Source organism: Myotis lucifugus, unplaced genomic scaffold, assembly GCF_000147115.1.
Source record: "Myotis lucifugus unplaced genomic scaffold, Myoluc2.0 scaffold_218, whole genome shotgun sequence".
Classification (NCBI taxonomy): Eukaryota; Metazoa; Chordata; class Mammalia; order Chiroptera; family Vespertilionidae; genus Myotis; species Myotis lucifugus.
The window spans coordinates 1148991-1172322 of NW_005871266.1; the positions used below are offsets into that span (position 1 = coordinate 1148991).

The window sequence follows — 23332 nt, forward strand, 5'->3', positions numbered from 1 at the left end:
CAGGGCGCCGAAGGCTGGGCTCCCGGGCGCTTGTGCGGAGCGAGGCGGCGGCCTGGATGTGTGAAGCGTCCCCATGGCTCGGCAGGAGGCGAAGCCCCAGCGCCCAAGGGAAGCTGGGCCGGCGGCGAGGAAGCGCAGGGGCCGGCCCGGGGCGCGCGGGCTCGGTGCGGCCGGCGCAGGAGTCGCGTGCTGCCCGGGCGTGAGAGGCTCCGGGCGCGCGCGGGGTCCCCGGACCGCCGGGTCCCTGGACGCGCCGCCGCCGCCGCTGCTGCTGGGACTCCTGCTGCTGGCGGCCCTGCCCGCGCACTGCCGGGCGCACCCGGGTAAGCACTCGGCGCCCGCTGCGCGCTCGGGGAGGTCTCCGCGAGGGCCCCGCCGCCCTAAAGGGCTGGCACCTGGCGCGGCGGCCGTGGAGGGAGAGGTCTGTGCGGCACCGGCGCTGGGATTTCCTCCGCCCTTTGCTGCTGCCACGGCGGGCGGGACTCACAGAGCCGTGTCTCCCGGGAAAAGCGCGGCTGGGCGGGGAAGTAAAAAGAGGTGCTTTCGGACCTTCTTCCTGGACAAGTTGCAGGTCCTGCCCTGTGGTCCCGCCGGCACGCTTCGTTTAGAGAAAGGCCTGGTGTGCTTAGCACATCTTAAAGGGGGAGTGTTTTCGTAGGACATATCTCAGGGTGGGGACGTCCGCTATATTTTGGGCTCCCTATTGGGTGTCCGCTTTGTTTTAACTGCCTGAAATGGCCAGAGTTTAAGGCAGTTACCATGTGGGCTTCCCGAATAGTTTCCCCTGTGTTGACAGGAGAGGCCTTTTCTTTTGGGGAGCGAGGTACCTACAATAATTGCTTGCATGTTACAGAGGGATCCAGGCACTGATCAGGTACATGGAATCCACTGTGTACAGGAGGTTAGTTCACAATCACGCTTGGCTCTCAGACTCCCAGGAATCCTCAGGGAATCGGTTTCTGTAATTCCTTGGAAGATTTTGAGAAATCTGTTGTAACTACCATTCGGGGAGGATTATTCTGCTGATGTGCTTTAAATGTACGCTGTGCAGTCAGCAAGTGTCTTTGAAATAAGAATGATTACTATGGCACTTGTGAAGGGCAGGCTTTTGTTTGTGGTGAAATTGTTGGCTCTTGGTACATTCCGTTTATCAAGGAATATAGTTCTCACTTCAGCTAATATGATCCCATGCCATAGGACCTATGGTTTTGTGATTTTTAGCAAGGACTAATGAGGACTATTTACTACTCCCCCCAACGCCCCCGAAGTGTACCCCTTCCCCCAAATTAGATTAAATGATGAAGGAACTCACGCTTTTAGATAAGCGTCTTTCAGGTTAAAAATATTTCTTATCCTCAACAGCTTAATTCAAAGCCCGTTTTGCTTTGCTTCATTTAAAGCGATGTCACTGACATGAGGTGTCTATGTGTGCAAGTGACCGACTGCCCAGAAATTTTCTGTCGTGATTAGAGTGGCTACAGAGTTTGGTCATCTTTGGCTGTGTGCCAGAGACCCGAGAAAAGCCCCTGGAGAATTTTAACCCTCAATTTATGTGCTTCTAGCAGTTTTCAATGCGTGAATTTGGTGTCATGGTTAAAAGGTAAGTCCTGAGTCAGACACATGTAAATCACTTGGTGTTCATTGGCTCAGAACCACCCTGAGCTCTTTGAAATGAAGCAGATCCTTGATAGTTTTGTAATCAAGTCACGAGACACTAACTTTTGGATGCTGTTTGTTTGCATGCAGATACCGTCCAACCATCTGTAATGTGTGAAAGTTGGATGTGTGCATTGTTCCTGATGTCAGGTGATGCCCGCGGATTGGTTTTGCGTTTCTGATCTCCCTTCCGGCCTCTGTATATTGACCTTCTGAATCTCTGTGACCCGAACCTGCCTCTTCTTTCAGGCTGCCAGACTCAGGGACTTCCCATCCACAGCTTTCGGTTTTCGCTGGGATGTCCTTTTGCCTTTTTCTCTCAGTATGGGGATCACTAGGAAAGATGATGAAAGTCACAGTAAAAACCACTAAAGTTGATGTTGGTCCCGGAAGTCCTGCTTCCCCCCCTCTCGCTGGAGTGACTTGTTGCTTCCTCTGTACTTTTGGGGTGCTCTTTGTGCTGTCACTCTGATGAGCAATTCCTGGCGGTCCAGCTCACCTGGGTGTGGATCCAGAGCCGACCGCTGGGCTCTATGGGTTTCCAGTGTGTTCGTCCCCGATTCAGTTTCACAACTTGTTTCTCTCTCAGTGGGCGAGTTCAACACTGAGCCCCCTGCCTCGCCTCCGACCCGCTTTCATTTGTTCTCTGATTTCCACTGGAGGCAGGGTGGGCGAGTCCTGGACCTAATGCAGGGTGTCCCAGGGGGCTCTTGTGAAGAAGCAGTGTCAGGAGGGAGGCAGGAGAAGAATGGATGACACTTCTCCAGGACCTTTGACTTTCAACCAACGACCCGGTTTTGAAATAATCCTGAGGGGTAGCTGCAGGTTGGAGCTGCCACTCTCTACAGAATATGGTCGATGCTGAGCTTGAGAAGCCAAACCCGTCACGTTAAGATCCTGCTGCAGGTGCCAGCTTGCTACAGGCTTGTCACTTGCATCACTGCGGTTCCTGGTTGCCTAAGCAAAGCTAAGCTAGACGTTTACCTCTGTTGAAAAATAGGTAAAAATAGATTGTTTCTGGAAAATGCTGTAGCAGTTGTTCAGAACTTTCGGGTCCTACGGCCCCTGCAGCATGTCCCCAGCCCACCTCCACCCGCTCCACCGCAAGTTCTTCTGCTTGAATGTTGCTGAGGAATCGGGCTTCCTTCTCTTTCCTTTCTTGGCTGCTTGGAGTGTCCTCCCTCAGTGCTCGCCTGACTTCATCTGCACAGAGCCCTTGCTCCCAGGCAGTCACTTCCGTTTCGGACGTGGGAGGTTGGTGTGGGAAAGAAGGTTCTTTATAGCAGCAAGCGTGGACACCTTCTACTTTCCTCTGCCCTCGGGGGCTCCAGACACAAGAGTAAAGTTCAAATTTGACTCCCTCATCTTCTCAACTGCTGGTCACCCATTCACTTCATGTCAGTAAACATTTACTGTCTGCCCATAGGTGCAGGTACAGTGCTCATTCCTTTATGTGAAGCCCCCCGGTTTCCTGATATGTAAAATGGGGGTAATGAGCGCTCCAATCTAATGGGGCTGTGGTGAGGATTAAATGAATTACTACATCTAAAGTGTTTAAAACAGTGCTTGGCACATACTACATGCTCAGTGAGTGCTAGTGTTCTTCTAAAGTGGCGGAAACTGACCAGACAGATATTGTGCCCGGTGCTGTGCTGGGGTAGGGGATACAGAGGTGAGTAAGGATATGGTAGCTTGTAGAAGCCCCTCATGGAGAGGGTGATATGTGCCCTTGAACTCTGATATGTGTGATCAGATCTAATAAAATGAGGGACAGTGAATTCGGGGAGAGTGGGGGCTTTGACGGATGAGTAGGTGTTGGCAGATGATGGTAACATTTCAGGCAGAGGAAAAGGAAAGGGTTCTTTGTGGCCAGAACACGGGTTGCTAAAGGGAGGACTACTCAGGACACTTTTACCGTCTTGGGGCTTTCCCAGGCTCTTCTGGCAGGCACTTCACCCTCTTGGTCCTCCCCTGAAGGGTCCTCTGCCTCTCCCACCACCTTGTAAGTTCTTGATTTATCTTTGTTTCCCTCCTGTCTGCTACAGTGGCCAGCACAGAGCAGGCACTTACTACGTTTTCAGCTTTCCTTCATTCCTGTTCCCTCTGTTTGGCTGATTCTGTTAGATGTGAGAATTATTATCTCATTTAAGGAATCCACAGGAAGTTGTGAAGGACTGCTTTATTTGGGGAGTATATTTGCATTTTGAAAGAAGGATGTGCTGATACCAGGGAATCTCTAATTTAGCACAATATATGGGGGAGATAGTTTTGACTTTGGATGTCTTTCTTGCCCCTCTCCAGCCTTGCACACATCATCAGCGGGGAGTCCGTTTGAAACAGGTGCACAGCACATCTGTTCATTCGTTCGTTCGTTCGTTCATTCGTCATTCATTCATTCATTCATTCAGTATATCTTGAGTGCCTCGGCTTTCTGAAGTTACAATAATGAATGGAAACCAGCTCCCATTCTCGTGGGACCTAGGAACTAGCCCAGTGCTTTCCGGACTTTACTGTGCATGTAAATCACTGGAAGATCCTCTTAACCTGCAGATGCTGATTCAGTAGATCTGCATGCAATAAGGCCCGAGGTTCTGCATTTCTAGCAAGCACGGGGTGATGATGCCACGGTTCATTGACCCCACTTTGAATAGCAAGTGACAGTAAATGTAGGTTGGATGGCGGTAAGAAAAAGTCTTACTACAATGAGTTCAAGAGAGAAAGGAAGAAGAGAACTCAAGAGACAGAAAAATAACCCCACCTTACTTAAAGTCTTTTATCTACAAAGGAAAGCAGAGTAATAGGGGAGGTGGGTCAAGAGAGGGGTATGACGGGATATAATTAAATTATGTTTATTATAAATTATTATACTTTCTCACTTTTTAAAATTTTTTTAAAATATATATTTTATTGATTTTTTACAGAGAGGAAGGAAGAGAGAGAGTCATGAGAGAGAAACATCGATCAGCCGCCTCCTGCACATCTCCCACTGGGGATGTGCCCGCAACCAATGTACATGCCCTTGACCGGAATCAAACCCGGGACCCTTCAGTCCGCAGGCCGACGCTCTATCCACTGAGCCAAACCGGTTACGGCACTTTCTCACTTTTTAACATTAATGATGCACATAACAAGTGTTTATTGGGCTGGTGTTGCTCAGTGGTTGAGCGTCAACCCATGAACCAGGAGGTCACGTTTGATTCCCCATCAGGGCACATGTGGGGGAGGGGGGGCGGGGATCGCAGGCTCGATCTTGAGTGGGGGGCATGTGGGAGGCAGCAGATCAATGATTCCCTCTCATCATTGATATTTCCATCCCTCTCTTCCTCTCTCTGAAATCAATTATATATACATATATATATTTTAAAAAAGAGAGTTTAATTTGTTTTTTCCCTCAGATATAGACAACCCAGTAAAATATCCTTATACTTTTTACTCTCAATATTAATTATTAGTGCTTCGAAATATTTGCAGGATGTCCCAAACCTTGCTTCTCTTTCCTTCCCTACCCCACACACCAAGTAAAGATTTGGGAAACTGATATATTGTATTTTTTAATATTGACATCAAGCAGAAGTCAAAATATCCCCTCCCTGCCCCACATCCTTCCTGAATATCACTGTGGGAGAAACTGAAATTCGAATGACAAACAGAATTTCTCAGTTTACTTATCTCAAATCTTAAATTACTAGAATATGATCTGAGAATATTCAGAATGAATGTGCACCCTTCCGTTTTTCATTTTCATTAAACTTCAGACCCTTATTGTGGTTTTCCTTTCTTCTTTTTCTTTTCTTTTTTAAAACAACTCTTCTCTGGACAAAAAGAATAGTGGAATGACCCTGAAACATTTTCGTTGCTTGACAACATACTACAGGGGATTTCTAAACACACAGAGCGACACATTATTCTAGGTCTCGGGATGACTGCCTTGGGTGGTGACTTTGGGAACTCCAGGACCAAAGGAGCAGGTAGCAATCTGAGTATTGTGAATGCCAGTTATTGTAGCTGGTGGGAAGGTGGCAAAGGGGTCATACTTACCTGGCAATATTTATCAATCACCTGGCATATGCCAGGCCAACCTTTTCATTAGATACTGGAGATTTGTGGAGAACAAGCTGGGCTCAACTCCTTCCCTCAAGCTGCCTATAGCCCAGGACAGGAACCCCTTATTCACTGGGGAGTGGCAGGTTGGTAACGTACCTCTGTGAATTGGGTTGAGTGAGGGTATGTTTCAAGACAGCAGGTACCTGCCTTGGCTAAAGAGGTTGTCACCACTCAGCTGCAGCCTGCAAGAGAATGGGGCTCAGGGTGCCAGCATGCTTACTTTTTAAGAAAGGCGGGATCTTTATTTGAAATCTTGTTGTCGAACGTCCCCAACGAATTCAGATTTTTGAAATGTAATGTTCTACAGAGAGAACACACCCAGGAGCCACCAGTTTTTTCTTTTTGAAGGTAAAGCTTATTAAGGTATAATTTACATACAGTAAAATTCACCCTTCTTAGGTATGCTGCATGATGAGTTTTGACAGAATTGTACAGTCATGGATCCACCACCACAATCCAGATATAGAACATTTCTGTCACTTCCCGTCCCTTTCTCTAGCTCAGTTTCTTAACCTCGGTACTGTTGACATTGGGGCTGGATAATTCCTTGTGTCGGGGACTGTTTTGTCCGTTGTAGGATGGTTAGCAGCATTCCTGGTCTCTGCCCAGTAGATGGGAGTAACTTTGACCCCCAGTTGTAACAACCCAAATGTCTCCAGATATTGCTAAATGTCACCTGGGAGTGGTGTGTGTGTGTGTGTGTGTGTGTGTGTGTGTGTGTGTACAATTGCCCTGGATTGAGTTCTACTTCTCTAGCTTTATAGTAACTCTTGAAATCAGGTAGTGCAAATCCTCCTTTTTCTTTATTTTCAAAATCTTTTTGGATATTCTAGGTCTTATGCTTTTCCATATAGATCTTAGTGTCTCCCTGTCAATCTTTCTAAAAAAAAAACTTACTGGAATTTTGATTGGAATTTTATTGAATCTAGTTCAATTGGAGGAGATTGATATCTTAACAATATTGAATTTTTTTGATCCACGAACATATTCTCTATTTTATTTAGGTAGTCTTTCTTTTCTTTCACCAATGTTGTATAGTTTTCAGCATATGTGAAGCTTTGAGAGATTTTAGGAAAGTCTGAAGCATGAGCCAAGACAGGCTATTTGTATGGAAAAGCCACTGGAAGAGGCTTGGGTGGGCCTGCAAATTGTGTGGTCAGGGCTTCAGGGAATCATCAGGGTGGGGCGCACATGTTAGACGGGTTGATGGTGCCTGCCTGCCTGTGGGTCTGTTGGGAAGGGCTCAAAAAGGGACAATGGCCTCTGCCAGCACTTTTGTCTGGGAGAAAGCTGCCTCTCCAACTCTTGCCCCAAAGCCAGACAATCCAGTTTCTCCCAGTATGTCCCTGGCATCTTTCAAGCTGCTGCCCAGCACTGAAGCTCAGAGGGAGCAAGTCCAAGTAAGTCCATGCGTGGGCCCTTTAAGAGGAACTGCTGTGACTCCAGCAGCCTCCGTCTCACTCAGCCACACTCTTTGCTGGTTTTTACAGTCAGAAGTTATGGGGACTTCTCTTCCTAGCACTGGAACCTTGGGTTGGGGTGTCTGGTGTGGGGCTCTGCGATTTCTCGCTCCTCAGGGGTGACCTCTGCAGCAGCCGAGATAGCCCTCCTGATTTTTACCCACCACATGTGGGTGTGGTGCTGCCCATGCCTCTGTCCTTCCTGCCAGTCTTGATGTGGCTTCTGTATATCCTTAGTTATAGGACTTCCGTTCAGCTAGATTTCATGTGGTGCTGAATGATGGTGGTTCTGTAGTTTAGCTGTAATTTTGATGCGGTTGTGGGAGGATGTAAGTACCAAATTTACCTACTGCTGTCTTGACCAGACTAGTTTTGTTTTTGTAGAGGTCCTTTTGTCAGGTTGAGGAAATTCTCTTCAATGTCTAGTTTGCTGTGAATTTGTATTGAATTTGGTCAAATGTTGTCTCTGTTGAAATAATCACGAGTTTTTTTGTTTTGTTTTGTTTTGTTTTGTTTTTGTCTTTAAAATACAGTTGATTTTAGAGTGTTGAACCAACCTTGCATTCCTGGGATACATGTCTGTGTAGTCATGACGCATGTTCCAGCTGGGTCTGATGTTCTAATCTGTTTGTTAGGAATTTTTAACGTCTTATGTTCATGAAAGATGTTGGTCTGTAGCTTTGCTTTTTCAGAAATGTTTTCTAATAATGGTAATGCTGGTCTCAAAAAATAGTGGGGAAGTTCTCTTTACTGTTTCATGGAAGTGTTTGTGTAGAATTAGTTTTACTTCTCCTTTTAGTCCTATGCTTTTAGAGATGAGATTCAAGATCGCTCAAGGATTTCTTAGTGAAATAAAAAGGATCAGGTACTTTTTAGTACATTTCATCATTCTCAGGGTTGCCAGTGGATACTTCCTAGACATTTTGACAAAAGGTTGGTTTCAGGTCGAGGAGAAAAGCTTGGATGAGGGGAAATTGCCTTGGATACATTCAGAAAACAGGTCTTTCCTGGCTGATGGTTGTTTATCAGGTCACTTCACTCTTCAGGGTGTTAGTTTTCTCATCCATGCATCAGAGCCTCAAGATCTTCCCTTTCCCCATTTCCTTGGCTGTGTGTTTATGAGTTCTGAGCAGATGTTTTGGTAGGTTAGACCAACTGCATTTCTTACCTCTTCCTCCATTAATGGTAAGCCCAGTCAAGTACTCTCATTCTGAAAAGGGAACAGTTTTTCCATATTTTGCTGACATGGTTCCAACTTGAAGCCCATGTAAATATTGGCTTATCTTTAATCTTCATTGGCTTTTAAAAAAATTATAAAAGTAATATGTACTTAATTAAAATTAAACTGGAGGCCTAGCGCTCGACGTCGTGCGTGGGTAGGGTCCCAGGGCCTAGACTGGGATCAGGGCCATCTTCTGCCCGCTCGCCAATCCCCAGTCCTGCCCCGCTGCCACCCCCCAGTGCACTGTGGTTCCCCCTTTTGCCATGCTGCGATCGGAGCCTGAGGGCTGGTGTGGGGAGGGAGGGACCGAGAGGTGGTCAATGCACCTTATAGCGACTGGTTGAATAGTTGTTCCGGTCGTTACACTTATGGTCGCTGGCCTTTTATTATATAGGATACTATACAGCGTATACAGTAAAATGTCAAAGGCCTTGTTGGCTCCATTGCTTTTCCCTAGAGTTGTGCTGTCAAGCAAGTATGATGGGTCCTACCAGACCTTTTTCATACAAATATTTATATACACATCATTTATTGTTGTTAATCCTTGCCTGAGGATATTTTTTTCGATTGATTTTTAGAGAATGGAAGGGGCAGGGGGTTGGGGTGGGAGTGAGGAGAGAGAGAGAGAGAGAGAGAGAGAGAGAGAGGTATATCAATGTGAGACAGACATGTCAATTGGTTGCCTCCCAAACGTGCCCCTACCAGGGCCCGGATTGAACTTGCAACCAAGGTACATACGTGCCCTTGACTAGGAATCAAACCCAAGACCCTTTTGTGTGTAGACCAATGCTCTACCACTGAGCAACACTGGAAAGGGTACATAGATGTTCACTTAGTTTTTTTTTAAACAGTTAAAAGGTGCAATATTTAGTACCTTGCTTTTTTCACTCAACACTGTGTTATGGCCCTCTTTCCATGCTAAGTACATTTTGTCATAAGAGAATCTGAACTTCTCTCTGAAACATAAAAAAGCCTTTCTTATATAAGAAGACTGTTTTAAAACCACAGATCAAATTCAAACCTACAGAGTTAAAATATCTCCTTCAGGCCATTGCTCCTCCTTTTTCTACAGCTGGGCTTCCTTCCCTGAGAAATACTCCTACAGATGTTTAAGAAAAATCGTGGACCCTCTTAAATACCAGCCAGGATGGGGCTAAACAATGTGTTTAAACTAACTAATGTAGATATAAATAAGGTCAAGTGGCTGCCGCAAGCATTTAGCCCAAGGTCACTGCAGCACCTGCCCTGTGTCCACTCAGGCAGACTGCCTAATGCGTCCTAACCACGAGAAGGGATTTATATATGTTAAGTATTTTCTTAGATTTAAAATCTCCTGATGTCAGAAACACAAAATGGCTTTGGTATTTATGCAGTACCAGGAAATAGGAAGGTCTAAAATATTTCTAACTTTACTCTTTTGATGTGAAATATGGAAGTAAGTGTCAGAATGAAACCAGGACTCCCAGACCTACCCCTCTGCCTCCGACCTTGCTAATGAATGCTGCTTCTCGGCCACTTGCCTTTCTAGTTGCCAAAGGTCAAAGGGTGAACCAAGGAAAGCTGAAGAAAGCTCTGAAGTCAGAGAAGAAAATGCATTGAAATTAATAGCACAGCTCATAAATCCTTGTTGGAAAGAGCTGAGCAAAAATATCTCTAAACCTACAGACATTATCAAATAATGAGTCTTTGTTTTGAACAGAATAGGAGGATCTGGATTCTGAGCATTATTTTGAATATAATTAAACTGGATGGAAGTACCAGTACGTTAAAAAATCAGCAGTGTAGAGCTGTCCTTGGCAGTCTCCCGTTATCATCTTATTAGCACTGGAGGTGAACACACAAATTAATCTGGTGAATCCTACAGAAGCGAAACCTTTTTTTTTTTTCAATGGGGTGGAGAATTTCTTGTCTCTAGTCCAACAGTAAAGATAGCATTTTAAATAAATGTTTTTCAATTTTCATGGCTAATGTAATATGATTACTTTCCCCTACAGGGATGCTAATCCCCAGAGTTTGCTATAGCACTTCATAGTTGTTCAAGTTTTCACTCTCTTTCCTTATTTGAATCTCAACTCACTCCTAAGAGAGGGTTGAGGAAGTAATTTGCTAAAGGTCACACAGTGGTCCAGGGATTTTCACATTATTCGGTGATTCAGGAGACAGATAACTGAGCTACTCAAGTAAAAAAAACTAGCTCACGTATGGGGCCTAAGGCTACAGGGGATCGCATGTGACATATTCAGTGTAGGAATGAAATATAACTGGGCCATGTGGACACTTATTAATTGAGAGAAATCATAGCTAACATTTTTGAGCAGTTACTACTTGTGCCAGCTCCTTTGATTTTCATGACAACCCTATGAAGTAGGTTCTGTTATGACCCAATGTTTTAGATGAGGGAACTGAGGCACAGAGTAATTTAACAGTCGCTGATCCAGTGTCACACGTTTACGTGTCAGAGGTGGGATTTGGCCCCGGCAATTTGATTCCACAGCCCACAACCTGCTTTAGCTGTAAGAGGCTGGGGTTACTGGTGTGTCTCAGATCTGGTGGCCTCTTGCCTCTCTCTTTTGCTGCAGGCTGGGTCCATCCTTGTCTTTTTCTGAAGACTTCTCTCTAACTTCTGGGTTCCCCATAACTAGACCTTACATGGGGCTTTTGCTTGTTGTGGTGCTCGCTGCAGCCAGGGGTGGCATGCCTTTTCTTTTTGCTTTTTGAAATCCTCACCAAAGGATATTTTTTCTATTGCTTTTCGGAGAGAGTAGAAAGGAGGGCAGGATGGGGAGAGACAGAGAGAGAGAGAGAGAGAGAGAGATTGAGAGAGAGATAGAGAGAGAGAGAGAGAGAAACTTTGATGTGAGAGAGACAGATTGAATGGTTGCCTCCTGCACAGGCCCTGACCATGAGTGGGAAGTGAACCTGCAACCCAGATATGTGCCCTCTACCTGAAATTGAACTCTTGACCCTTTGGTGCTTGGCTGACACTTTGGTGCTGAGCTACACTGGTCAGGGCTGGCAAGACTTTTCAGCACCATCCAGTTCTATGTTGGTCCCAGTTCTGTATTTCCCAGGAGGGAAGATTAGGCTGCCATAGTCTGGCCAGTGGAGTGAGGAGTCTTTCCCTCATCTGATCAGCAGAGGCCAGAGGAGAAGGGTCATGTGGCGCAAAAATGATTTCCCTTCAACCATGGCCTTTAGTAGAGGGCAGCTTTATTTTATTTTGGAAATTCTCACCTGAGGATATTTTTTCCTCATTGATTTTTAGAGAGAGTGGAAGGGAAGAGGAGGAGAAGGAGGGGGGGGGCGGGGAAGGAAGGAGAGAGAGAGAAACATGGATGTGAGAGAGACATAGATTGGTTGCCTCCCACACTCAGGGCCAGGGATTGAACCTACAACCCAGGTGCGTGCCCTTGACCGGGAATTGAACCTGCAACCCTTGGGTCCACAGGCTGACCACTCTAACCACTGAGAAAAACCAGCCAGGACAGTAGAGAGCAGTTTTAAATGAGGTGGTGTGGCTAGGGCACGCTCTCCCAAATTTGTCTCCTCCCTCACAGCAGCACCGAACAGGTTTGTGTGCTGGCAAGCTGGCTCTGTGAAAAACAATGCAGCCTGATTTATAGTGTTGGCCAATTTCCATGGTATAAATACTCCCACCATGGCCGATTTCAAGCTCGGCGCCAATATGATCCTGTCCATCCACGGACTGGATGCAAGACAGCTGACGCAGCAAGTGCAGGATGTCTTCAAGGAGTTTGAAGTTTAGGTTTAATAGGCCAGTCGATTAGGCGAGTTAATAATTAGTTGAGAGGGAATAAGATTTCAAGGAAGAGAGGGTGGAGGTTAGGCACACACAGCCTAGAGTACCTTGAGGTATGTCTTCCCAAGTGTGCAGTCTAGTAGGCACATAGAGATGCTTTCTAAAACACTGCAATTTCCTTTGCCTGTAAGGTCTCACTTGTGACATATGATTAACCCTTTCACCAATTGTAACATGTCAGACCTCATTTTCTGGAGGGGCATCGGTTCCATCTTACAAACCTAGCTAGAGATGCGTGGTGGCTTGTTAGACCACTTTCAGTTGACTATAGACTATTTGTCTTGATTGGAGGCTTTTACTTATGACCACAAGGCCACTCTCAGTTCATGTAATTATGCTAAAAGCCAAGGTAGTCTTGGGACTACCACCTCTGCCAGCCTGTCAGACGTCTTCACAGGTCTCAAGGCCCATCTGGTTGGCTGTTTTCCCTTGCACAGCTGGGAAGGGGCCTGGGAGTCTTGGCTTTGGTGTATTACAATTCTGTCGATGTTCCCCATCCTCTGCCTGATAGGACTATGTCCCTAACCCTGGCCAGCCCTCATGAAGGGTGGTGTTGGCCCTGGGAGACAGAGCGAGGGAGCATTGACGGTGTAGCTCTCTCCTTAGACATGGAGTTCCAAGTGTCCCACTGATAGAGGGTCAGTGTCTTTTTCTCTAAAAATAGCACAATTAATTTATTCTTTTAATTTCCCTGGGGATGTAGCGAGAGAAAAATTCTGCCAGATTCTTCTCTTACGTTTCATTGGAGGTTTGTCCTACTTTGTGGATATGTTGACTTCTGAATAAGAGGACTAACATGTATGAAACAGCTACTGTTGTGTCAGTCACTGGATTAAGAGGTCAGGGGTCACAGCTCAGAGGAATGACTTCTGTCCACAGATGTGTTTTCAAAAATTAAACACTTGTCAAACAGAAATAAAAATCTTTGAAAAGTCAGAAGCTTTTCTTTTTTAACATATTTTTATTGAATTCAGAGAGGAAAGGAGAGGGAGAGAGAAACATCAATGATGAGCGAGAATCATTGATCGGCTGCCTCCTGCACACCCCACACTGGGGATCGAGCCCGCTGCTGGGGCATGGGCCTTTGACCGGAATCGAACCCTGGACCCTTCAGTCTGCAGGCCGACGCTCTATCCATGGAGCCAAACCAACTAGGGCAGGAGCTTTTCCGTAAAAATCAGAATTTCCAGGTTGTTCCAAAACAATCAGATGATTGACCACATTGGTCCACTTCAATCATGTATTGGCTTCCAAGTCTGCTGTGCTTGTCTGCATCCAGCAGATAGAAGGGGAAAAGGTCCGAAAGGACTATGCCTCAGTCTGGCCACATTCCTTGGTTTAATGTGGCTCTGTCACTTGGCCACACCTACCTGGGAAATGTGGAGGAGAACCGGTTTGGAGAACAGCCAGCTGGTATCTGACACAATCCATTTATTTTTACCATTGTGACCCCTTTAGGCGTTTGAGGTTGCAATCCCTGGTTTAACAAGCAATAGGTCTTGGAGACAAGGAAACCTGGGTTCAAATCACTGTAATGTCATTTCCAGCAGGACAGGGACTGAATCTGTTTTGGTTACTGCTGTATACTCGGTGCCTGGCACATAGTAGGTGTACCACAGCCATTGTTGGTTATATGAATGAATCCCCTTGTGCCCCAGGCAACCATAAAAGCTACCATTACTTAGTGCTTATTATGTACTTACTTCTTTCAGTATAGTGGTTTTCAACCAGTGTGTTCCTTCAGCTCCAGTTAGTGTTTATAATATCCTAAGATTTTTGGGGGTACGGGGTGGGGGGAGAAAGAGGGAAGAGAACACTTCTCTATTCTAAATTTTTTTTTGGCTTACAGTCATAAAGCCAAAGAACAGCTTCTAGAAAATAACTCAAACGTCATTACCTTTCCAGGATTTTATACTCATTAAACCCAAGAGTTACAGAAGATGCAGTTTTTATCTTCTGGTAGTTTTTTTCTGTTTAGGTGAGAGAAAATTCTCACAAGTCACCAAGCTTACTGGTGGTTGAGACTCCAGGTGGTGAGCTGACCATCTGGTGAAATGGACATCACCTTCTACAAATGGCATCTCCCATGGTGGCATGCCATCCAGAGGGTCATCGTCTGAATCCCCCTGGCTCTGTCCACTGCCCACTGGCCATCTGTTCTCCCCGACCCCCGGGTTTATTTTGGCTCAGCATACTGATGGATGAGATCTCTTCTGAGTCACCTGTGCCTACCTTGGTCTTATTATTTAAAAACAATCTCTTCTTAAACCTTGGAAATGGTTCCAGATTGTACTCTCTCAGTTTAGTGAATTCAGAATGACAAAGATGAAGAAGGAAGAAGGGTGTGGCCATGTTTTGGTCACAGGCTGTGACACTCCTGCTCCTCTTTGTGGCTCATCTGCCCGTGGGCTCGGCTTTTTGGCTCATAGCATCATAAAGCCAACCCTTGCTGGGGAGAGCTAACCTTCCTCATGCTGATAGGAGACTGACTTTAGATTCCTCACTAGTTAGTTGCTTATTTTAAGCCATCGCAAAGAAGGATGTTTAATAATATACTATGAATTGAGTATTAATTAACAGGAAAATAATTTTTATTATTTTGACAATAATGTCATATATTTCAATGGTAATTTTGACAGTCTTATTAGTTTCTGGCCTTTCAGGTACAGCGTGTCTTTAAGAGTCAGCGATACATATAAATATGGAGAAGTCAACCAATCAGATATTTACTGAACATCCACGATGGGTTAAGGAAAGCCAGTGCCAGGTGAGGATTCCAAAGTGATACTGATAGTTCTTTTATGGCAAATACACAAGGACATGATTGCATGAAAATAGCTAATTGAATATGGAAGGTAAAATGTCCAGGTGCAAAGTAAGTAGTACAGAGAATAAATGTTAAAAGAGCTTATCTCCTTTTTATTCCTCATGGCCTGGGCTATCGAATTCAGTATCTCCCGTACTCTGGGTTACAGTGGGAATGGACTGGTGGGTCTCTGATGCTAAGAACCTGCCTGAACGGGTAGCGATTGCTGAATGTCTGTCTGTGATCAGGCTCTATGAGGATGTTAGACGTCCTCAGGGAACTTCTGAATTGTTGATTTTCACCAGAGCAGGTCTTAGAGAATCATGTACCAGCAACAGAAGCTTTAAAAGTGAAGTTGGCATTTTGCTCCTGAAATATATTCTTACCACAGCACACGGTGGACATTGTGCAATAAAATTACCCATAGGTAATGCATATATGCATATAAGATCTTTGTTTAATCTCTTCCCGCCCCCCCCCTTTCCCTCTGAGAATCGTCATTCTGTTCCATTTCCATGCCTCTGATTCTATTTTATTCACTGTTCTTATCTGAATTGTCTTCACTGAACAACTCTGCATCGTGTAAGTTGCATGATGTCGTAGTTTCCATTTATTCAGTCATGTTCCTGACACTGCTGGGTGCCTGATGATGGCATTTAATCTGTACAGCCACTTCATGAGATGTGACTGTAGTTATTCCCATTTTACAGATGGAGAAACTGAGGCTTGGAAAGGCAATGTAACTTGCCCAGACCACACAACATAATGATGTTGGGTCTGTCCTTCAGTCCACTGGTATGCTAATTGCTCTGCATGATTATATCTGCCCCTTTGCCCAGCGAGCCACATCCCAAGCCTGAGGATGCGATGAAGCAGTTTTATCTGATAGACACATATAGTATGCTTTCCAGAGGTCTTTCACAGCCACTGATTCCTAGTAATCTCTGGCCACAAAGGGGGTATGAGCATGACTGTGGCCATGAGGATATCCATGTTTGGGTCTCCTCATTTCAGATTTTTAAAAAAAGTGATTGTAGAGAGAGAGGAAGGGAAAGAAAGAAAGAGAGAGAGAGAGAGATCAATTTGTTATTCTACTTATTTATGCAAACATTGGTTGACTCGTGTATGTGCCACAACCTTGGTCTATTGGGACCACACTGTAACCAGTTGAGCTACCCAGCCAGGGCTCCTCATATCAGATTTGAGATGCACACCAAACGACATTTATTTCCAAACTTTTATTATTTGGGGATAATGAGAATTGAATAGATTGTGTTTTGACCCCCATAGTGTTTGAAACAAGTTCCCTGGCAAGAATTCTCAAACGTTTTATGGAATTCTTTAAAACACACACAGAGGAGATGGAATCAATTGTGCTTTTGATCTTGTTTCATCCCTTTAAAAACGCATAGTTCCGAGCCACACTGTGGCTGCATCTAAGTAAAATTTAAATGCCATGAGATATGGTTCTGAATTTTCCCTTGGAGCTTGGTGAGTTATGAATTTGTCTGGGGGACTCATCGTTTTCCCTGCCCTTGGTGATCTCTACATTTCTCATGCTGGCAATATTGAATATAATGTTTGGGTTTGCAGCTACCTTTTATGGAATTCACATAAATTTATACCAGAAGACCGAATCTGAGATGGATGTTGAGAATTTCTTGCAGCTATATACTCAGTTAAAAATCTCCAATAGATTTCTTATATCATTTACCTATTCAATAGTAATTAATATTATTACTATTATTATTTTTAATCTTTATTGTTGAGATTATTACAGATGTTCCTCTTTTTCCCCCTCATAGCCCTCCTCCACCCGGGTCCCGCTCCACCCCAGGCCTTCGCCACCCTATTGTCTGTGTCCATAGGTAATGCATATATGCATATAAGATCTTTGTTTAATCTCTTCCCGCACCCCCTTCCCTCTGAGAATCGTCATTCTGTTCCATTTCCACGCCTCTGATTCTATTTTATTTACCAGTTTATACTGTTCATTCGATATCTTATTTGTTTATTTTGATTTTTAGATTCAATTGTTGATAGATTTGTATTTGTTGCTATTTTGTTGTTCATATTTTTTATCTTTTTCTTGTTCTTCTTCCTCTTCTTAAAGAATACCCTTTAACATTTTATATAATACTGGTTTGATGGTGATGAAATCCTTGAGCTTTTTCTTATCTGTGAAGCTCTTTATCTGACCTTCAATTCTAAATGATAGCTTTGCTGGGTAGAGTAATCTTGGTTGTAGGTCTTTGCTATTCATCACTTTGAATATTTCTTGCCATTCCCTTCTGGCCTGCATAGTTTCTGTTGAGAAATCAGCTGACAGTCATATGGGCACTCCCTTGAAGGTAACTAACTGCTTTTCTCTTGTGCTTTTAAGATTCTCTCTTTGTCTTTAGCTCTGGGCATTTTAGTTATTATGTGTCTTGGTGTGGTCCTCTTTGGGTTCCTTTTGTTTGGGGTTCTCTGTGCTTCCTGGACTTGTAAGTCTATTTCTTTCACCAGGTAGGGTAAGTTTTCTGTCATTATTTCTTCAAATAGGTTTTCAATATCTTGCTTTCTCTCTCTTCTTCTGGCACCCCCATAATGCAGATGTTGGTACACTTGAAGTTGTCCCAGAGTCTCCTCACACTATCTTCATATTTTTGGATTCTTTTTCCTTTTTGCTCTTCTGGTTGGGTGTTTTTTGCTTCCTCATATTTCAAATCGTTGATTTTATTCTTGGGATCCTCTAGTCTACTGTTGAATCCCTGTATATTATTTTTTATTTCAGTCAGTGTATGCTTATTTTTGACTGGTCCTTTTCCATTTTTTTGGCATTCTCACTAAGATCCTTGAAAGTCTCACTAAGTCCCTTAGAGGTTTCTAGAAGATTCTTGAGTAACCTTATAATTGCGGTTTTGAACTCTGTATTCAGTAGTTTGCTTTCTTACATTTCTTTTATTTGTAACATGTTTTTTTGTCTCCACATTTTGGCTGCTTTCCCATGTTTGTGTCTATGTATTGGATAGAGCAGCTATGTCTCCTTGAGTTGGTAGGGTGGCCTTGTGTAGTAGGTGTCCTGTAGGGCCCAGTGACTCAGCCTTCCCAGTCATCTGAGGTGGACACTCTAGGTGCACCCCTTTGTGGGCTGTGTGCACAGTCTTGTTGTAGTTGAGACTTGATTGCTGTTGGTGTCACTGGGGGTAATTGACCTCCAGGCCAATTGGCTGTGAGGACCAGCTGTGACTACAATGGGAGAGCTGCTGTGCAGGAGACACCCTTATGGAGCAGGACTTGCTTCAGTGGGGCTTTGGTGCTCACTGATTCTGCCCCTTGAGTGTGTCGCTTATGGATATGTAGAGTTGTAATCTGTTATGGTCTGACACTGACCACTGGGTATACTGGCTCTTGGTCTCCAGGGAGGATTAAAGTCAGCCACTGCCTGGGGTCACCCAGCAGGAGCTACAGAGAGATCTGCAGATTCCTCCTCTTTATATCGGGTTTGGAAGTGCCCCAACGAGGCCTAGCTGTGAAGCAAGGCAGGCTGGTGCTGGTGCTGGGTTTTGGGCCTTTTATTGATAGGTTTGGGGCTCCCTGACCCAGCTGCAGCGTGTTTGACAGATTTTAGCCTGAGCAAGGATAGGCCATTCATTTGCAAAAGCTGCTGCACACAGGTTGGGTGGGGCTGCAAATTGGATGGGGCGGGGTCTCAGGGAATCACCAGGGCGGAGCAAACAAATGGCTGCCAGTCAGCCGTGCCACCAGGATGGTCCCAGCGTAGGCACAATGACTCCTGTGAGCACCTCCATCTGGGAGAAAGCCACCCCCGAGTTCCTGCCCCGATGCCAGGCAATCCAGTTCCTCCTCGTATGTATCTGTGTACCCCAGAGCCTCGCCCTGTTGCTGGAGCTCAGAGGAAGCAGGACCTTGTAAGTTCAGTTTATGTGCCTGCCTTTTAAGAGGAGCAGCTGGGTCTCCAGCAATGTCTGTGTCACTGAGCCCCAACCCGCACTGGTTTTTACAACCCGCATTGGTTTTTACAGCCCGTAATTAAGGAACTTCTTTTCCCAGCTCTGGGACCCTGGGCTGGGGGTCTGGTGTGGGGCTGGGACCCCTTGCTCCTCCGGGTGGCCTCCACAGAGACAATCTCCCTCCTAATTAAAAAGTGTCACATGTGGGTGCCGGACCAGCCTATTCTGCGCCTCTGTGTCTCCTACCAGTCTCAGTGTGCTTTCTTCTTTAATTCTCTAGTTGTAGAACTTCCATTCAGCCAGCTTTCCAGTGGTTTTGGATGATGGTTCTGTATTTTAGTTGTAATTTTGATGTGCCTGTGGGAGGCAGCGACTACAGGTGTTTGCCTACGCCACCATCTTGGTCTGAAAACTTCAACAGTAATTATTGAGTGCCTACTGTGTGCCAGGTGCAGTGTTTGTCTTCATCCGAAGACTCACTCTTACTCTCATCCAGCCCATTTGTCAGGGAAACTGCCTGTGAGTGACCATTGGCACTCATCTGTTCTCTAAACATTTGCTGCGAACATTTTCTGGCTTTGCCTCTCATATTTTTGTAACAGCCAGCCAGAGGTGAAGAGAGTAAGTGTTATAAACCCCATTTGTTAAGTGTTAGGGCACAGTTGTAAGTATCTATAATATGGTAGCCTGAGGTGGGGGGAATCTTGGTCCAAGAGACGGGACTAGGCATTGGAGCACAGGGGGAATCCCTCAGAAGCAAGCAAACAAAAACAAAGTAAATGCTGGGTGACAGGTAAACAAGCATCTAAATCCATCCCTCTCATTTTACAGAGAAGAGGTTGAGGCTCAGAACGGAATTACTTGGTCAGATTAAGTAACCACTAGTAGCATTGAAGTTTTTATTTCAGGACTTGGCAACCTCTTGGGCTTTACTCTAAATAGGACTAAGGAATAAAATTGCCCTTTAAAACATTTTCTGGCTTTGACGCTCATATTTTTCTAACAGCAACCAGAGATACTCAAAAGAGAGTGAGTATCATAAACCCCACTTTCTAGATGAGTAACTTCAGGCATCCAGAGATTAAATGACTTGCTCGTGGTCACGCATCTGGTTAATGATGGAGTTAGACCCAGAACCCTACTGTCCTGTGTTCTTGTCCACCACTCCCTGGCTGGAGCAGTGCCCCTATGCATCCCTGGGGAGGGAAAAAGGGGAGAATGGATTGTAAGTGGGAGGAGAGGAAGATGCAGGGTGAACGAGCCTGGTATTTTGGGTTCTGCAATGAGGTTGCTTGTTCTCTGGCACCCCGTGGAATGTGAGTGGGAAGCTGTTTGAATTTTTCTACTTCTCCCTGCTACCTTTCTTCGTTCACCCTCATGCAAAGCCGCCTTTTTCATCGAGACTTCTGCCTTCCCTCTTCTTGTTACCTTCTGACCTTATGGATACCTGGTTTCACTTATGGAGGATTTGATATGCTTGAAGTCTTTCTCCCCATTCCAGATTCTGCCATCAGTGCAAACAACATCAGGACTCACGTGGCTAGCCTACCCTCTCCTCCCACCACTTTCAAAGCTTCTTGACTTCTCAGTTGGAACCATCTTTATTTTCACTTCAGTTCAGCTACTCTTTCCCAATGGTTATATCCTGGACCACCCGAGGGGCTTGCACCCCCTCTGAAGTCTCAGACTCTAGTATTCCATCCTCTGTCCACAACCTCTTACCATGCAAGGGTAGTCCTTGTGCTCACTCCCTTATTCCCACTAGTCTACTTTTTGTCCTTTCAGAGGTTTCAGCCCCCTCCACCTCTGATTTTTAGCTTAGTCCATCTCCCCCATCATGCTTCTTTTTTCCTATCCATCCAGCTAAGCCCCAGGCATGTCTCAGCCCCCCCACCCTGTCTTTCTCGATGTGCATACCCTCAGCCTTGGGATTATTCAGTCATTCACTTCCTCTACTTCAGTCCACAGGCTGCTGAATATATGACAATGCCCCCTGGGAGGTTGGTGCCCTTATGATTCTCGTTTCCAGCATCTCTGTAGTCAGCTGGTCCAACAGTGCTCATCTCAGCAGGGTCATCAGTGCCACTTACCATCCCTTCATGGATTTCTCATCAGCACCATTTCTCATTTACCCAAATGGCTCTTCCAAATGCCCATGGCTCTCCTTGAGCCTTCTAACCTGCTTCCGGCCAGCCAGTCCACAGTCTCATTCAATCACCAACTTTCGTGGCACCTTCTTCATTTTACTTTTTTTTTAGAGAGAGAGAGAGAGAGAGAAGGAGGGGAGAGGGAGAGGGAGAGAGAGAGAAATATCCATTTGTTGTTCCACTTATTTATACATTCATTGGTTGATTCTTGTTTGTGCCCTGACCAGGGATCAAACCCACAATCTTGGTGTATCAGGACCATACTCTAACATACTGAGCTACCTGCCCATGCCAACACCTTCTTCATTTTAAGTGTGGGTGTGCCCCACGGTTCCATCTTAGCCTTCTTGTCTTCTAACTTCACCAACATCTAGGTCTAGACAATTCACAGTGATAAATCTCTAATAGTGTTTCTGCTGCACTGCAGCCCCGTTCTTCTCTCTTACAGAGTCTTCCAGTTCACACACTCAGCTGTTTCCCACCCTGATCTCCTCACTGGTCCTCCTGCTGTGAGCCGGGTCTTGGTGAATGGAGCCTTTGTCTGCTTGGCCACGCAGGCCAGACACCAGAGTCATCCTAGATTCTTTCCTCTCTCAGCCTGCACATCTAATTGGTCCTGTCAGTTCTGTCTCCTTAATATTTCCTGTGCCTGCCTCCTCCTCCTCCATTTACTCAGGCCCCTAGGATTTCCCATCTGGCTGATTTCCAGAGCCTCCTTTTTAGTCCCCTTGGCCCCATCCACCTCGGTCCATCCTCCATAGGTCTTCCTCAATCATAAAACAAAGTATGTCTCCGTTGAGCACTGTACCCAGCTCACAGATATGTTTTCTTTGACACACAGCGTTAGCTTGCATCATATTTAAGAATTATTTTCTTTGGGCTTTACTTGCTTATATTAAAAATCAGGACATTGTACATAAGATCTCTTGATTTCTGGTTTATCATGGAAAACCAGAAGCCCTGACCCCCTGACTCCTGCAATCCGCTCCCCTCCCTGAGCAGCAGCTGGCTGGACACACACACACACAACTAAAGAAAAAAAGTGCCAGGAAATATACTTTTATTTACCCCTTTCCTCTTCTTTTCCTTTCATTTTCAATCTTCTCTTTCCTGCCTTTCTTCCTTTCCCATAGAAGCAGGTCATGACCCCCTAAATTGATTTCATGACCCAGTAATGACCCATACTCTGAAACACACTGCCATAGGGATGTGTGTCTATAAGTCTTTAAAATTTTATGTTTAAGTTCACTTGTATTTTTCTGGGAGAAAAGAATTTCCTTAGTATTCAGGGGCCCAATGAAAACAGATTTCATAAACACTGATATAGATATTCTATGTTCATTGAGAGGTAACACCAGAAATAATCCAAATTAGTTCCACAGGCCAATGCTCTGTCCACTGAGCCAAATCGGCTAGGGCAGTGGTCGGCAAACTGTGGCTCACAAGCCACATGCGGCTCTTTGGCCCCTTGAGTGTGGCTCTTCCACAAAATACCACGTGCAGGTGCGCACGTACAATGCGAAGTTGACTTAAAACTTTAAGTAAAGTTTATTAAGTTAATTTTAGGGAACGTTGTGGAGTGAAAGAAGATGGTAGTGTTGAGGATTGAGAGAGGTATGTTGAGATGGTTTGGACATGTAGAGAGGATGAACAAAAGGAGATAGACGAAACAAGTATACAAGACGAGTATGGATGGGAGAGTTGGAAGGGGTCGACCTCAGCGAACATACCTCAATCAGATTGAGGACGTTTTTAGCAAAAGCCAGTTTAGGAGTACCATAATTAAGTTAATAACAGTGTACCTACCTATATAGTTTAGGTTTAAAAATTTGGCTCTCAAAAGAAATTTCAATCATTGTACTCTTGATATTTGGCTCTGTTGACTAATGAGTTTGCCCACCACTGGGCTAGGGCAACAATTTCATCCTTAATCATTTGCAATGGGGGTCCATGAACCCTAGGGTAGTCTTTTCTACATTGTTTTGAAGGCAATGCACAGTAAGACCCACAGTTTACATTTTGATCCAACACACACACACACACACACACACACACACACACACAACTAAAGAAAAAACGTGCCAGGAAATAATACTTTTATTTACCCCTTTCCTCTTCTTTTCCTTTCATTTCAATCTTCTCTTTCCTCCCTTTCTTCCTT

The 23332-nt window shown here is 45.0% G+C and overlaps 1 protein-coding gene across 1 annotated transcript in view; it reads left to right on the forward strand.

Moving 5' to 3' along the window:
* Positions 1-73: 73 nt before the first annotated feature.
* Positions 74-23332, forward strand: part of KIAA1549L (KIAA1549 like) — a 202744-nt gene continuing 179485 nt past the window's right edge. Inside the window, 1 exon segment of the mRNA XM_023761814.1 lies at positions 74-323. Coding sequence (XP_023617582.1) covers positions 74-323 — 250 coding nt within the window.